At 41.7% G+C, this 15,749-nt stretch overlaps 1 protein-coding gene across 2 annotated transcripts in view; it reads right to left on the bottom strand.

Annotated features, from left to right (window-relative positions):
• LOC129814157 (extended synaptotagmin-2-like) overlaps positions 1 to 7,204 on the bottom strand; it is a 54,290-nt gene extending 47,086 nt beyond the window's left edge. The window contains exons 1-2 of one of the 2 annotated variants that reach the window (XM_055867001.1): positions 7,002 to 7,204; positions 6,301 to 6,733 (exon numbers count right to left, since the gene is read on the bottom strand). In XM_055867001.1, the coding sequence (XP_055722976.1) occupies positions 6,301 to 6,726 (426 nt within the window). In that variant the 5' untranslated portion in view covers positions 6,727 to 6,733; positions 7,002 to 7,204. The other variant, XM_055867002.1, reaches the window with a different exon arrangement.
• Between the last annotated feature and the right edge of the window lie 8,545 nt (positions 7,205 to 15,749).

Below are 15,749 nucleotides of genomic sequence, written 5' to 3' on the forward strand. Positions count from 1 at the left end.
CTGAAGTCTGAGTAAGCAAAATTAAGATGGGCTGTGAGTGTAACAATACATCATACTGCTCGACACTCTCACTCTGAATTAAGGCCATTTATCTCATGTCACAAAAATAAAATGTATCTTACGTCACAAAATTAGGGCTGTCTAACGCGTTAAACGCGTGACATTTTTATTGCGTTCATTTTTTTTGCCGCCTTTCATCAGGTCTCCATTTCTTCATAGCATTTCTTCATCCATTTAAGCGAACGTGTTGATCAGCATGACCCTTTTAAGCGCGGAACACAACATGGAACCCAGTTAACAGTCAATGCGCATGCGCATTTAGCTACATAACTGAAGACCATGATTTAAAGTTTTGCCCAATATTACTGTGTGTGGGGGGTGTTCTGCCGCAGATTCATGCGCATGTCGCAGGCCGTTTTAAAATACTCACAAGCTGCTATTTTCTGGTTTGATAACGACATTCTTTAGCTAGCTAGTCATGTTACTTGCATCTTCATTATTTTAATTGTTTGACAGCCCTACACAAAACCCAACAGACTGCACCCAACAGTGTAACAGCCAAGTATGTAGACCTGTGACATGCAGGACTACACCCTCCACCAAAACACTATCTCAAGGAGGAAACTTCAGTCTGTCCACAACAAGCATTCAGGGTAGAAATAGAAAAGTGAAAATTGGAAAGACATCGATGGCCGTCAAGTAAACAACAGACCCAACAGCCTCGACCCCTGCAGCTGAAAGGGCATCAATTCCAAACAGAATAATCGAAAGCCCTCACCCAAAGACCAAGGATTAGGTCCTAATTTGTTGTGAGCCTGTGTGAAGTCGTAAATCATGTAATGGAGGGATACTCTGGTATGCGTTCCAAATGGCACATTAACTCCCTATTTAGTGCACCACTTTTGACCAGGGCCCATAGTGCTCTGATCAAAAGTAGCGCACTACATAGGCAATAGGGTGCCATTTGGGACCTCCATCTCCAGTCATCATTACAACATGTCAACAGAACTGGGCCTAAAATAATACCATTGGTTACTGGGCACTTGTCTCCTTAGTGGACTTGACCAGTCCTCAGTGATAAGCAGAAGTTTGCAATAGGTGAGCTGAGACTGGTGGTGACTGATGATCAATGTTCCCTCTAAACTGCATGCGTGCGGTAGCCCCAGGACTGCTGCGCAGAAGAAATATCGGCCCACGGAGATAACGACGAGATTGAACTTCACTCAATTTTCTGGATGTTTCCTTGTTAGGTAACACCAACGTTTCCCTTTACTGTGACAATTGTGATCGAAACAACAAAATATTAATCACTTTTAATGCAACATACCGAAACAAAACTAAATTTGCAAGAGATTTTGTTGTGGGCAGATTACACAATGGAGTAGGATTCTATTGCATTGACAAGCAAGACTCCGCCCTTCCTCTTCACAGACCCGTATGGCATAAACAATTACTGTGTTAACAAACCTCCAAACGAGCTTCAATGCCATACAACACTCCTTCCGTGGCCTCCAACTGCTCTTAAACGCTAGTAAAACTAAATGCATGATTTTCAACCGTTAGCTGCCCGCACCCACCCGCCCGACTTGCATCACTACCCTGGACTAGAGGTCAACCGATTAATCGGAATGGCCGATTAATTATGGCCGATTTCAAGTTTTCATAACAATCGGAAATCGGTATTTTTGGGCGCCGATTTGCCCTTTTTTTTTTTAAACCTTTATTTAATCTTTATTTAACTAGGCAAGTCAGTTAAGAACACATTCTTCTTTTCAATGACGGCCTAGGAACGTTCTAACCCTGTCAGCTCGGGGGATCCAATCTTGCAACCTTACAGTTAACTAGTCCAATGCTCTAACACCTGATTACATTGCACTCCACGAGGAGCCTGCCTGTTACGCGAATGCAGTAAGCTAAGGTAAGTTGCTAGCTAGCATTAAACTTATCTTATAAAAAACAATCAATCAATGACTGTCATTGCTCCAATGTGTACTTAACCATAAACATCAATGCCTTTCTTAAAATCAATACATAAGTATATTTTTAAACCTGCATATTTAGCTAAAAGAAATCCAAGTTAGCAGGCAATATTAACCAGGTGAAATTGTGTCATGTCTCTTGCGTTCATTGCACGCAGAGTCAGGGTATATGCAACAGTTTGGGCCGCCTGGCTCTTTGCGAACTAATTTGCCAGAATTTTACGTAATTATGACATAACATTGAAGGTTGTGCAATTTAACAGGAATATTCAGACTCATGGATGCTACCCCTTAGATAAAATACGGAACGGAATAAACGTTTTGTTTGAGGTGATAGTTTCCGGATTAGTCAAAGGTATATGGTTTAAAGAGAAATAGTCAACGCGTTATAATTCCTGTAATAACTTGCGGCTGAACTTGAAAGGGGTTCCTTCGTTATTTTACCGTTCATGTCTTCCATAGAGAATGTCTTGATCTACTTCAAATAAGGTCTGTGTTTCGCGGAGGAGCAGACTGACAGGGGACCATGCAGACAAGCTCTGCTTTCTGCACTACAACCTAAAACTTTTTAACTGGGAATATTGAAGACCCATGAAAGCTGGTGGTTCATTTTAACATATGTTCTCATGTTATTTGAGACTAAATTGATTTTATTTATGTATTATATTAAGTTAAAATAAAAGTGTTCATTGTTCATTCAGTATTGTTGCAATTGTCATTATTACAAAAATGTGTGTGTGTATGATATATATATATATATATATATATATATATATATATATATATATATATATATATATATATATACACTGCTCAAAAAAATAAAGGGAACACTTAAACAACACAATGTAACTCCAAGTCAATCACACTTCTGTGGAATCAAACTGTCCACTTAGGAAGCAACACTGATTGACAATAAATTTCACACGCTGTTGTGCAAATGGAATAGACAAAAGGTGGAAATTATAGGCAATTAGCAAGCCACCCCCAAAAAAGGAGTGATTCTGCAGGTGGTGACCACAGACCACTTCTCAGTTCCTATGCTTCCTGGCTGATGTTTTGGTCACCTTTGAATGCTGGCGGTGCTCTCACTCTAGTGGTAGCATGAGACGGAGTCTACAACCCACACAAGTGGCTCAGGTAGTGCAGTTCATCCAGGATTGCACATCAATGCGAGCTGTGGCAAAAAGGTTTGCTGTGTCTGTCAGCGTAGTGTCCAGAGCATGGAGGCGCTACCAGGAGACAGGCCAGTACATCAGGAGACGTGGAGGAGGCCGTAGGAGGGCAACAACCCAGCAGCAGGACCACTACCTCCGCCTTAGTGCAAGGAGGTGCACTGCCAGAGCCCTGAAAAATGACCTCCAGCAGGCCACAAATGTGCTTGTGTCAGCATATGGTCTCACAAGGGGTCTGAGGATCTCATCTCGGTACCTATTGGCAGTCAGGCTACCTCTGGCGAAAACATGGAGGGCTGTGCGGCCCCACAAAGAAATGCCACCCCACACCATGACTGACCCATCGCCAAACCGGTCATGCTGGAGGATGTTGCAGGCAGCAGAACGTTCTCCACGGCGTCTCCAGACTCTGTCACATGTGCTCATGTGCTCAGTGTGAACCTGCTTTCATCTGTGAAGAGCACAGGGCGCCAGTGGCGAATTTGCCAATCTTGGTGTTCTCTGGCAAATGCCAAACGTCCTGCATGGTGTTGGGCTGTAAGCACAACCCCCACCTGTGGACGTCGGGCCCTCATACCACCCTCATGGAGTCTGTTTCTGACCGTTTGAGCAGACACATGCACATTTGTGGCCTGCTGGAGGTCATTGTGCAGGGCTCTGGCAGTGCACCTCCTTGCACAAAGGCGGAGGTAGTGGTCCTGCTGCTGGGTTGTTGCCCTCCTACGGCCTCCTCCACGTCTCCTGATGTACTGGCCTGTCTCCTGGTAGCGCCTCCATGCTCTGGACACTACGCTGACAGACACAGCAAACCTTTTTGCCACAGCTCGCATTGATGTGCAATCCTGGATGAACTGCACTACCTGAGCCACTTGTGTGGGTTGTAGACTCCGTCTCATGCTACCACTAGATTGAGAGCACCGCCAGCATTCAAAAGTGACCAAAACATCAGCCAGGAAGCATAGGAACTGAGAAGTGGTCTGTGGTCACCACCTGCAGAACCAGTCCTTTATTGGGGGGTGTCTTGCTAATTGCCTATAATTTCCACCTTTTGTCTATTCCATTTGCACAACAGCATGTGAAATTTATTGTCAATCAGTGTTGCTTCCTAAGTGGACAGTTTGATTTCACAGAAGTGTGATTGACTTGGAGTTACATTGTGTTGTTTAAGTGTTCCCTTTATTTTTTTGAGCAGTGTATATGTATGTATATATATATATATATATATATATATATATATATATATATATATATATATATATATATATATATATAAATACATATTATTATTATATATATATATTATTTTTTTTATTTTTTTTAAATTAAAATCGGCCGATTAATCGGTATCGGCTTTTTTTGTCCTCCAATAATCGGTATCAGCGTTGAAAAACCATAATCGGTCGACCTCTACTCTGGACGGTTCTGACTTAGAATATGTGGACAACTACAAATACCTAGGTGCCTGGCTAGACTGTAAACTCTCCTTCCAGACTCATAATAAACATCTCCAATCCAAAATTAAATCTAGAATCGGCTTCCTGTTTCGCAGCAAAGCCTCTTTCACTCACGCCGCCAAACATACCCTCGTAAAACTGACTATCCTACTGATCCTCGACTTCGGCGATGTCATTTACAAAATATCCTCCAACACTCTACTTAGCAAACTGGATGCAGTCTATCACAGTGCCATCCGTTTTGTCACCAAAGCCCCATATACCACCCACCACGGCGACCTGTATGCTCTCGTCGGCTGGCCCTCGCTACATATTTGTCGCCAGACCCACTGGCTCCAGGTCATCTATAAGTCTTTGCTAGGTAAAGCTCCACCTTATCTCAGCTCACTGGTCACGATAACAACACCCACCCTTAGCATGCGCTCCAGCAGGTATAGCTTACTGGTCATCCCCAAAGCCAACATCTCATTTGGCCACCTTTCCTTCCAGTTCTCTGCTGCCAATGACTGGAACGATTACAAAAATCGCTGAAGTTGGAGACTTATATTTCCCTCACTACCTTTAAACATCAGCTATCTGAGCAGCTAACCGATCGATGCAGCTGTAAATAGCCCATCTGTAAATAGCCCATCCAATCTACCTACCTCATCCCCATATTGTTTTTATTTACTTTTCTGCTCTTTTGCACACCAGTATTTCTACTTGCACATCATCTGCACATCTATCACTCCAGTGTTAATTTGCTAAATTGTAATTACTTCGCTACTATAGCCTATTTATTGCCTTACCTTCTCACACCATTTTCACACACTGTATATAGACTTTTTTTCTATTGTGTTATTGACTGTACGCTTGTTTATTCCATGTGTAACTCTGTGGTGTTGTTTGTGTCGCACTGCTTTGCTTTATCTTGGCCAGGTCGCAGTTGTAAATGAGAACTTGTTCTCAACTGGCCTACCTGGTTAAATAAAGGTGAAATAAATCAAATAAAACACTTAAAAAAGAGCTACAGTAGGCCTATATGCAAATAGACCATTGTCATATATGGATCTGTGCCATTTACTCTGAAATGGACTGTGTTTACAGCTGTGGTGTGAGTAGATGTGCTTGTTTTGAGATCAAAGCGAGAGCTGCATGTAGCCACGTGTGCACATTTAGTTAATATCCAGTTATAGATCATTTGTAGTCAGCAATAGGGGAGTAATTGCTTCCTACAAGAGCACAAAACATGTACATTTCAAGACATCTTTGAAAAGCAAGTCAGGTAATCAGTTTTTTTTTGTCTTAAAGGGGCAGCGTTGTATTTTGAGAGTTTATTCAAGCCTAAATAGCCAGAGTGTAGCATAATTTGTCCGATTTTCTGTAATAATGGTATGGGAATAATAATAATGCATTTTATTTTGTAAAGTGGTTTCTTGCATCGAACACCACCATTTTCACAACTTTCAAATTTGCTCATTCCTGAACAAAATTATAGGGAACATTGCGGATGACTCCCCCCAGAACCTTTGTATGACAATATCCTGTCAACACTAAAGATACTGTGCAACTGATTATTTAACTGACAGTTGAGCTGTGGGGAAAATAACATTCACAACCCTAATCATCTGTTAAAACTAACCAGGAATAAGGTAGGCGTGTTAGAACCGTTTAAATCTTTAACTCAATAAAACAAAACAATGTCATTCTTACCCATGGTGGCAACTCAGAGGTCGCCAAACTTTGTTTGACAGTTTTTTCTTCATGCTCCAAGAATGCCAGGGAACGGGTCAGTCTGTTGTTTTTATGGCCTTGATGTCTTCTCCACCAGAAAAAGATGGTAAGCCCTATTAAAACCCAACTGAAACTGAAATCAAAATATCCCAACACATAAATTGGGAAAATAACGATGAAGGACTTGGCACATTTTATCAACATCTGAGTGGCATCTGTGACGGGAGACTGTGGCTCATCTTTCAGATCCACCGGGGCTATTATTGGTGTCGTGGGGCTGACTGGAGAGATCGGTGTCGTTGGTAAATTCGGTCCATTTTCCCTGGCTGTTGTTGGTCCTGTGGAAGTTGTCTTTCCAGGCTCCTTTCCTTGAGCGCCACTCTTTTCCGCCGCCGCTCTTCTCATTTCCACTCTACACAGAAAAGAGAATAAGCGACAGACAAACATATCACACTCACATACAATGTAATACAAACACGCTGAGAAACGTTGCAATGTTACCACTGTCAAAATGTTGCAACAACAGCGGCTGAGGAAAGATTTCGATCGATTGAATCATAGTTCGGAGCAAAGGGCTCACCTGAGTTGGTCGACCTGTCAACCTGCTCAGGGGCTAATGAGCTGCAAAAAGTACACTTTCGTTATTCGTTTTCGGTTATATTACATATATTTTTCCTCACCCGTTTCCCTATTCGACATCCGTAATGATTTAAATTAGGTGTACCAGTCCCGTACACTGCATGACGTCCTTCGAATGGTTTATTTTCCAACGTAACACCAGTAATAATCCCTTCACCAGATCCCGCTTCAGAATGTTTCGCCTCTACACGCACACAATACAGGATCATGGTTCAGCCCTCTGGCTCAACCCAGCCCCTTTCTCATTTTTCTAACAGGAAATTATCATTGTCAAGATAGGTCAAACTCAGAGAGGGATTTTTGAAAAGGGATTTCCAAGCGCCATCTCGTGGATACGTGTACTTTAAACCATAAATATTGATCGAATAATCTAATAATCAACAACAACAAAATAGTCTAATATCAGTGTTTTTTTTTTTTTTTTACTGTTTATTGTACATGTCATCTATCACAGGGATTCTCAAAGGGGGTCGGATGAGGTTTACTGCAGGAGGTTTGCGGTCAGATCTCAATATATATATATATTTATTAATGAATATTACTAACAGATTAAACGATTTTTTTGCCAAGGGATCCGTGTTGTAGTATAATACAATGTAATATTATGAATATAAAATGTATGTTCTTAACCCTTGGCGAGATGGGTCTGGGAAATTGGTATCCACAGTACTCCACCAATTATATATATATATATATATATATATATATATATATATATATATATATATATATATATATATATACACACACACACACACATACACAGTGCATTCGGATAGTATTCAGACCACTTGACTTTTTCCACATCTTGTTATGTTACAGCCACATTTAAAATTCATTAAATTGTTTCCCCCCCCTCATCAATACCCCATAATGACAAAACAAAAACAGGGTTTTAGAAAGTTTAGCAAATGTATTACAAATAAAAAAACAGAAATATAACATTTACATAAGTAAAGCATTGTTGGCAGCGATTACAGCCACGCGTCTTCTTCGGTATGACGCTATAAGCTTGGCACACCTGTATTTGGGGAGATTCTCCCATTCTTCTCTGCAGATCCTCTCAAGTTCTGTCAGGTTGGATGGGAAGTGTTGCTGCACAGCTATTTTCAGGTCTTTCCAGAGATGTTCGATCGGATTCAAGTCTGGGCTCTGGCTGGGCCACTCAAGGACATTCACAGACTTGTCACGAAGCCAATCCTGTGTTGTCTTGGCTGTGTGCTTAGGGTTGTTGTCCCATTGGAAGGTGAATCGTCACACCAGTTTGAGGTCCTGAGCGCTCTGGAGCAGGTTTTCATCAAGGATCTCTCTGTACTTTGCTCCGTTCATCTTTCCCTCGATCCTGACTAGTCTCGCAGTCCCTGCCGCTGAAAAACATCCCCACGATATGATGCTGCCACCATCATGCTACACCGTAGGGATGGTGCCAGGTTTTCTCCAAGTAAAATCTTGGTTTCATCAGAGCAAAGAATCTTGTTTCTCATGGTCAGAGTCTTTATGTGCCTTTTGGCAAACTCCAATAGGGCTGTCATGTGCCTTTTACTGAGGAGTGGCTTCTGTCTGGCCACTCTAACATAAAGGCCTGGTTGGTAGAGTGCTGCAGAGATAGTTGTGCTTGTAGAAGGTTCTCCCATCTCCACAGAGGAACTTTAGAGCTCTGTCAGAGTGACCATCGTGTTCTTGGTCACCTCCCTGACCAAGCCCTTCTCCCACGATTGCTCAGTTTGGCCAGACGGCCAGCTCTAGGAAGAGTCTTGGTGGATCCAAACTTCTTCCATTTTTGAATGATGGAGGCCACTGTGTTCTTGGGGACCTTCAATGCTGCAGAAATGTTTTGGTACCCTTCTTCAGATCTGTGCCTCGACACAATCCTGTCTCGGAGAGCTACAGACAAGTCATTCAACCTCATGGCTTGGTTTTTGCTCTGACATGCACTGTGAACTGTGGGACCTTATATAGACAGGTGTGTGCCTTTCCAAATCATGTCCAATAAATTGAATTTACCACAGGTGGGCTCCAATCAAGGATGAGCAATGGAAACAGGATGCCCCTGAGCACAATTTAGAGTTTCATAGGAAAAGGTATGAATACATAAATGCACTGTAATTGAAGATTTAAAACGTAAAAGTTTTCTCTTTGCCTCATGGAAACATTTGTAGAATTGCAGGATATTAGCTTTAAAGCTGCAACAACAACAAAAAATACTTCTGCCCCATGACAAAATGTGTAGAATTGTAGGAAATTAGCTTGAAAACTGCAAAAATGTTCTCTCCGATGCCAAACGGAAGGCATTCCCAGAGCCAGAAGTTTCAAGTTTCAAGTTTTATTGTCATGTGCACAAGTACAGAGAAATGGCTTTCTTAAAAGCTCTTTTCCTACAACGCAGTAATCAGAGACTTGGTTCGTCCGGCCATTCACTGCCGAAGTCATAGTAAAACTCCTTGTATGCTATTTTTTATCTAACTCAAGTTGTGTTCTGATTATGAGGGGGTCCCTGATGTATGTTCTATCACAAAAGGGATAGATTAGAGAACCCGTGATCTGTCCCACCATGCTCAAAACACAATGTACTAAGGTATTTTGTCCACAAGATGTCAATAAAGACTTGATAATATACTGTAGCCTACCTATAGCCTATAACTAGGCACTCTTGAATTTGCCAAATCCCAGTAGGAACGTGGCATGGATAATAGTAGTTGGAATAGATCATTCATTACCAAGGTATAAGCCTAATGGAATGATTAGAATGATATGAATCAATGATACAGGCTACAATATAGCAACCCTGGGAAACTATCGCTATCTATGTGGTTTTATAACAGGCCATTGCTTATGCCCTATATGATATTTTGAATGGGCTATCAGTTCTGAGAGGATGTTATTACAAAGAGCTGACAGGAGTTGACATTCCCTGAAGTGTAGAGTATGACAGAAAACCGCTTTGAAACAAGATGTCAAACAATCTGATGGGCTACGAATGTTGAGATGACAAGTGTACATCTCCAGCTATATTAGCCAAAGCTGATAGAGTATTGCTCTAGTCTAGACGTACTCAATAGAGCCCTCTAGGTGACAATGCATCATATGACTGATGCAGTGTGGTATATACAAACACCACTGAAACAAACTATTGTCACTAGAGGGCTCTATTCAGTAGGTCTAGAGCTATACTTGATCAGCTTCCCTGTATCGTCAATGTAGCTGGAGATGTCATCTCAACTCAAACAAAGTATTTTATAAACTGGGCGGTTTGAGCCCTGAATGATGATTGGCTGTGGTATATGACCAATATACCACAGCTAAGGGCTGTATCCAGGCACTCCGCGTTGCGTCGTGCTAAGAACAGCCCTATATTAGCCATATACCACACCCCCTTGTGCCTTATTGCTTAAGTATGCATCCCTGTATCCCTGCTGACATTCATATCATCTGATACCATCTGATACTCTGATGCATGAACACATTCAACAGAAGGGCATGGCATAGAAATATAATGAATTAATTCTAATGGTATGGCATTAACAGATGTGTTCAAGAAATGCCTGGAATGGATTTAACTCAGTGCAGTAGACTATGTAGACTTTGCAGTGGATGTACAAGGTCTTTCCCCATCCATCTTCGAGAAAGGTACACATGTTGGATGAAACATTAACATGTTCGCTCAGTCACCTAAAGAACGTTCAAAACAATAATGTGGCAAAAGATGCAGCCCATGAGAGTAGCAGCCGAGCATAGCTGGAGAAGAGAAGTACGAAGTACAACCCAGGGACTGCGGTTGAAAATTAGCCGGCTGGCTAAAACCGGCACTTTTACTGAAACGTTGATTAATGTGCACTGTCCCTGTAAAAATAAAATAAACTCAAACAAACGATTCCATCTGCCTGCCTGTACAGTTAGTGGGGGTTCTTTCACAGAATTATAGGATTTCTATTGGTTCTTTCCTATTCATTGAGGGTTTCCTGGTAAAACGTCCTGTTCAGAGGAAAAATGACTGTGTTCATCACTGATCTCTCTGGGCAGTTCAAAGGGCCCTGCCTGGTTGAATTGGAGTTCAGAGAGGGTGCAGGGATTGTCTAGTAGTGTGTGTTTGTGTGTGTGGGGGGGGGGGGGGGGGGGGGACTCTGTTTGGCAAAATTTCATGAGGATTGTTGCCAGAAATGGAATAGTAAATTTGCATTTAGACGGCAGAGTGTATGTGTGTGTATTTGTGTGTTACTACAGTAGATTGCCTGTGGGATGAAGGACCCATTCATTATGAAAGAAAATAACGATGTGATTCGATGCAATAGGACACCATTAGACCCTTCATGTCTGTTTATCATGCAGTCGATGACGAGTAAACAATTAGGCCTAGGTAGTTTGGTTTCTCACATTACAATTGATGAATGTGTTCTGTGCTAGTTCAAAGCACAATGCCCATGAGAACATGATGCTGTGGATGGGTGTAGAAATAATCCTGAGCATCTCGCAAAAAGTTGCCAGTTCAATAAAATAATGACTTCCCTAATCGCTGAAATTACTGTGGAGCAATATCTTAATCATTAACATTGATGAGTAAAAGTGTTGAAAATCGTTGGAAAATGAATAATCTTCAACTACCGTAACAATGACAGCCACATAGAGATATGTATCTACGGCGCATTCAGAAAATATTCAGACCCCTTGACTGTTTCCACATTTTTTTACATTACAGCCTTATTCTAAAATGGATTAAATAAATAAAAAATACTCATCAATCTACACACAATACCCCATAATGTTAGCAAATGTATAAAACCTTAAAAACAGAAATACCTTATTTACACAAGTATTCAGACCCTCTGCTATGAGACTAGAAATTGAGCTCATGTTTCCATTGATCATCCTTGAGATGTTTCTGCAACTTGATTGGAAACCACCTGGGTTAAATTCAATTGATTGGACATGATTTGGAAAGGCACACACCTGTCTATATAAGGTCCCACAGTTCACAGTGCATGTCAGAGCAAAAAAACAAGCCATGAGATTGAAGGACTTGTTCGTAGAGCTCTGAGACAGGATCGTGTTGAGGCACAGACCTGGGGAAGGGTACCAAAAATGTCTGCAGCATTGAAGGTCCCCAAGAACACCGTGGCCTCCATCATTTTTAAATGGAAGAGGTTTGGAACCACCAAGACTTCCTAGAGCTTGCCGCCCGGCCAAACTGAACAATCGTGGGAGAAGTGCCTTGGTCAAGGAGGTGACCAAGAACCCGCTGTTCACTCTGACAGAGCTTCAGAGTTCCTCTATGGCGATGGGAGAACCTTCCAGAAGGACAACCATCTCTGCAACCCTACACCAGTCATGCTTTTATGGTAGAGTGGCCAGACGGAAGCCACTCCTTAGTAAAAGGCACATGACAGGCTCCGGAGTGGCGCAGCAGTGTAAGGCACTGTGGTAGAGGCGTTGCTACAGACCCTGGTTCAATCCCGGGCTGTATCACAACCGGCCGTGATCGGGAGTCCCATAGGGCGGCGCACAATTGGCCCAGCGTCGTCCGGGTTTGGGGAAGGTTTGGCCTTGGGTAGGCTGTCATTGTAAAATAATAATTTGTTCTTAACTGACTTGCCTAGTTAAATAAACAATAAATACAATTTAAATAAAAAACAGCCTGCTTGGAGTTTGCCAAAAGGTACCTAAAGGACTCTCAGACCATGAGAAACAAAATACTCTGGTCTGATGAAACTAAGATTGAACTCTTTGGCCTGAATACCAAGCGTCACGTCTGGTGGAAACCTGGTGACATCCCTACGGTGAAGCATGGTGGTGGCAGCATCATGCTGTGGGGATGTTTTTCAGCTGCAGGGACTGGGAGAGTAGTCAGGATTGAGGGAAGGATGAACGGAGCAAAGTACAGAGAGATCCCTTGATGAAAACCTGCTCCGGAACTCTCAGGACCTCAGACTGCGCCAAAGGTTCAGCTTCCAACAGGACAACGACCCTAAGCACACTGCCAAGACAACACAGGATTGGCTTCGTGACAAGTCTGTGAATGTCCTTGAGTGGCCCAGCCAGAACCCGGACTTCGAACATCTCTGGAGAGACCTGAAAATAGCTGTGAGGTGAAGCTCCCCATCCAACCTGACAGAGAAGAATGGGAGAAGAATGGGAGAAACTCACAAAATACAGGTGTGCCAAGCTTATAGCGCCATAGCCAAGAAGACTCGAGGCCAAAGGTGCTTCAAACAAAGTACAGGGTAAAGGGTTTGAATAGTTATGTAAATGTAATATTACTTTTTTTTTTTTTTTTTTTACTGTTTTTGCTTTGTCATTATGGAGTGTTATGTGTAGATTGATGAGGGGGAAAATAACAATTTAATCAATTTTGTAATAAGGCTGTAACCTAACAAACGTGGAAAAAGTCAAGGGGTCTGAATACTTTCCGAAGGCATTGAATTCTATGGAGACACCACATGACAGTGAAAGACATGCTAGACATTTCCATTCTAATCCCATATTAGAAGGCACATCACTTTTTTGCCAATATGGGAGAGATTTTCAAGCTGAATAAAGAAAGGAGACTTTTCTAAAGGACAGGATACACATACCTTCCATCTGCTCATACATTTTGTCATGTTTTGTCTTTGATCATCATGTCTTGTCCCTGTGCTTCCCTCTGCTGGTCTTATTAGGTTCTTTCCCTCTTTCTATCCCTCTCTCTCCTCCTCCCTCTCTCCCTCTCCCGCTCTCTCTCTCTATCGTTCCGTTCCTGCTCCCAGCTGTTTCTCATTCTCCTAACGACCTCATTTACTCTTTCACACCTGTCCCCTATTTTGCCCTCTGATTAGAGTCCCTATTTCTCCCTCTGTTTTCCGCTTCTGTCCTTGTCGGATTCTTGTTTGAGGTTTGCTGCTCTGTGTCCTTGTTCCGCCCTGTCGTGTTTTTGCCTTTGTCAGATGCTGCGTGTGAGCAGGTGTCTATGTCAGCTACGGTCTGTGCCTTCCTGAAGCGACCTGCAGTCTGTGGTCGCGTCTCCAGTCGTTCCTCTCTACTGACGAGAGGTTTTCAGTTTCCTGTTTTGGATTTACCTTTGATAATATCCAGGAGAATCATTGTTTGTTTAAAACTGGAATAAAGACTCTGTTTCTTTTACGTCGCTTTTGGGTCCTCCTTCATCAGCATAACACATTTGATTGAACCTTGATAAGTGAACGAATGCATTACTCTGTTATACTTTATCATTCTATTTTTGATGACCAAATAGTTGTCTCTGTATGGAATATACACTGATCATCTACAGCCCTCAATCTCTGTACCAATGAAGCCAGTTCCACTGTGTTTTTTAATTGTTCCCCTCTAATCAAGGACTGATTGCGGTTAACTATCAGGTAGAACTGAAAACCAGCAGGCTCCGGACCTCACAGGGTAAAAATGTAAAACCCCCGATCTACCGTATGACTTTACTAATTGTATATATGTGTCACGTTCCTGACCTGTTTTCTCTTGTTTTGTATTTATTTAGTATGGTCAGGGCGTGAGTTGGATGGGTTGTCTATGTGTTGTTTTCTATGTTGGGGTTTTGTGTGTTCGGCCTGGTATGATTCTCAATCAGAGGCAGCTGTCTATCGTTGTCCCTGATTGAGAATCATACTTAGGCAGCCGGGGTTTCACGTGTGTTTTTGTGGGTGTTTGTATCTCGTGTCAGTGTTCGTGCCACACGGGACTGTTTTCGGTTTGGTTACGTTTGTTATTTTGTATCTTGAAGTGTTCTGTTTTACTTTCATTAAATAATGAACACTAACCACTCTGCGTTTTGGTCCTCTCCTTCTGTCAGCGAGGACAGCCGTTACAATATATGTAACATAAGGAGGAATAGTACAACATAAATACATATTCCTGAACCTTGGTTATTCTACACAGACACAAGACTAAAACAGGCTCATCTCCCTTCTATATTCATTTATCAGTATTTCCACCACCATTATGTATTAATCTCTATAAAAGCACACATGCCAGCGTAAAAATCAATATCAGAGAGCTAGTCTTGCATAATGCATGTACGATGATGGTTAGTGGGAACCCACTGGGCACACCATGTCATTTCAAGATGGGTATATCTGTAATATTTGGTTGAGACGATCAATGAGATTCAAACAGCCACTCAAAAAGATGTGTTATCAATATGCTATCAACCATCTAAAAGAACAACAAAGGACTCCCAATAGAAAAACAATGTCTGATTTTTGGTTTCGTTGTCACCCAAGTCTATCACTGCGCTTTCAACCATTTAAAAGCACAGCAAAGTTCAAATGGGAATACAATGTCAGATGAATGTGTTATCACTGTGCTTCATCTAATAGCAGAACCAAATAGCCTGGATCGCAGTTGAAGTTACATTAAAATTACATGGTGAAAGTGATCTATGCCATTCGAGATTCTGCACAGATTATTACAGCAATTGTCAAGATCTCCACATACCTGAGACAACCTATGCATGCTATCTTGTTACAGTAACCTCAAAATGTGCAGTGGTGGAAAAAGTAGTCATTTGAATGAAAATAAAGAAACCTTAATGTAAAATGGCTCAAGTAAAAGTGAAAGTCAGCCAGTAGAATTCTACTCGAGTAAAAGTCTTAAAGTCTTAAAAATTACTCAATTGTCATACTTGAGTAAAAGTACAAATAAATGCTATACATTAAATTCCTTATATTAAGCTAACCAGACGGCACAATTTTCTTGTTTTTAAAATTACAGATAGCCAGGTGCACACTCATGACATAACACTCCAACACTCAGACATCATTTTCAAATGCAGTATTTGTGTTTAATGA

Source organism: Salvelinus fontinalis, chromosome 17 (assembly GCF_029448725.1).
Source record: "Salvelinus fontinalis isolate EN_2023a chromosome 17, ASM2944872v1, whole genome shotgun sequence".
NCBI classification, from domain to species: Eukaryota; Metazoa; Chordata; class Actinopteri; order Salmoniformes; family Salmonidae; genus Salvelinus; species Salvelinus fontinalis.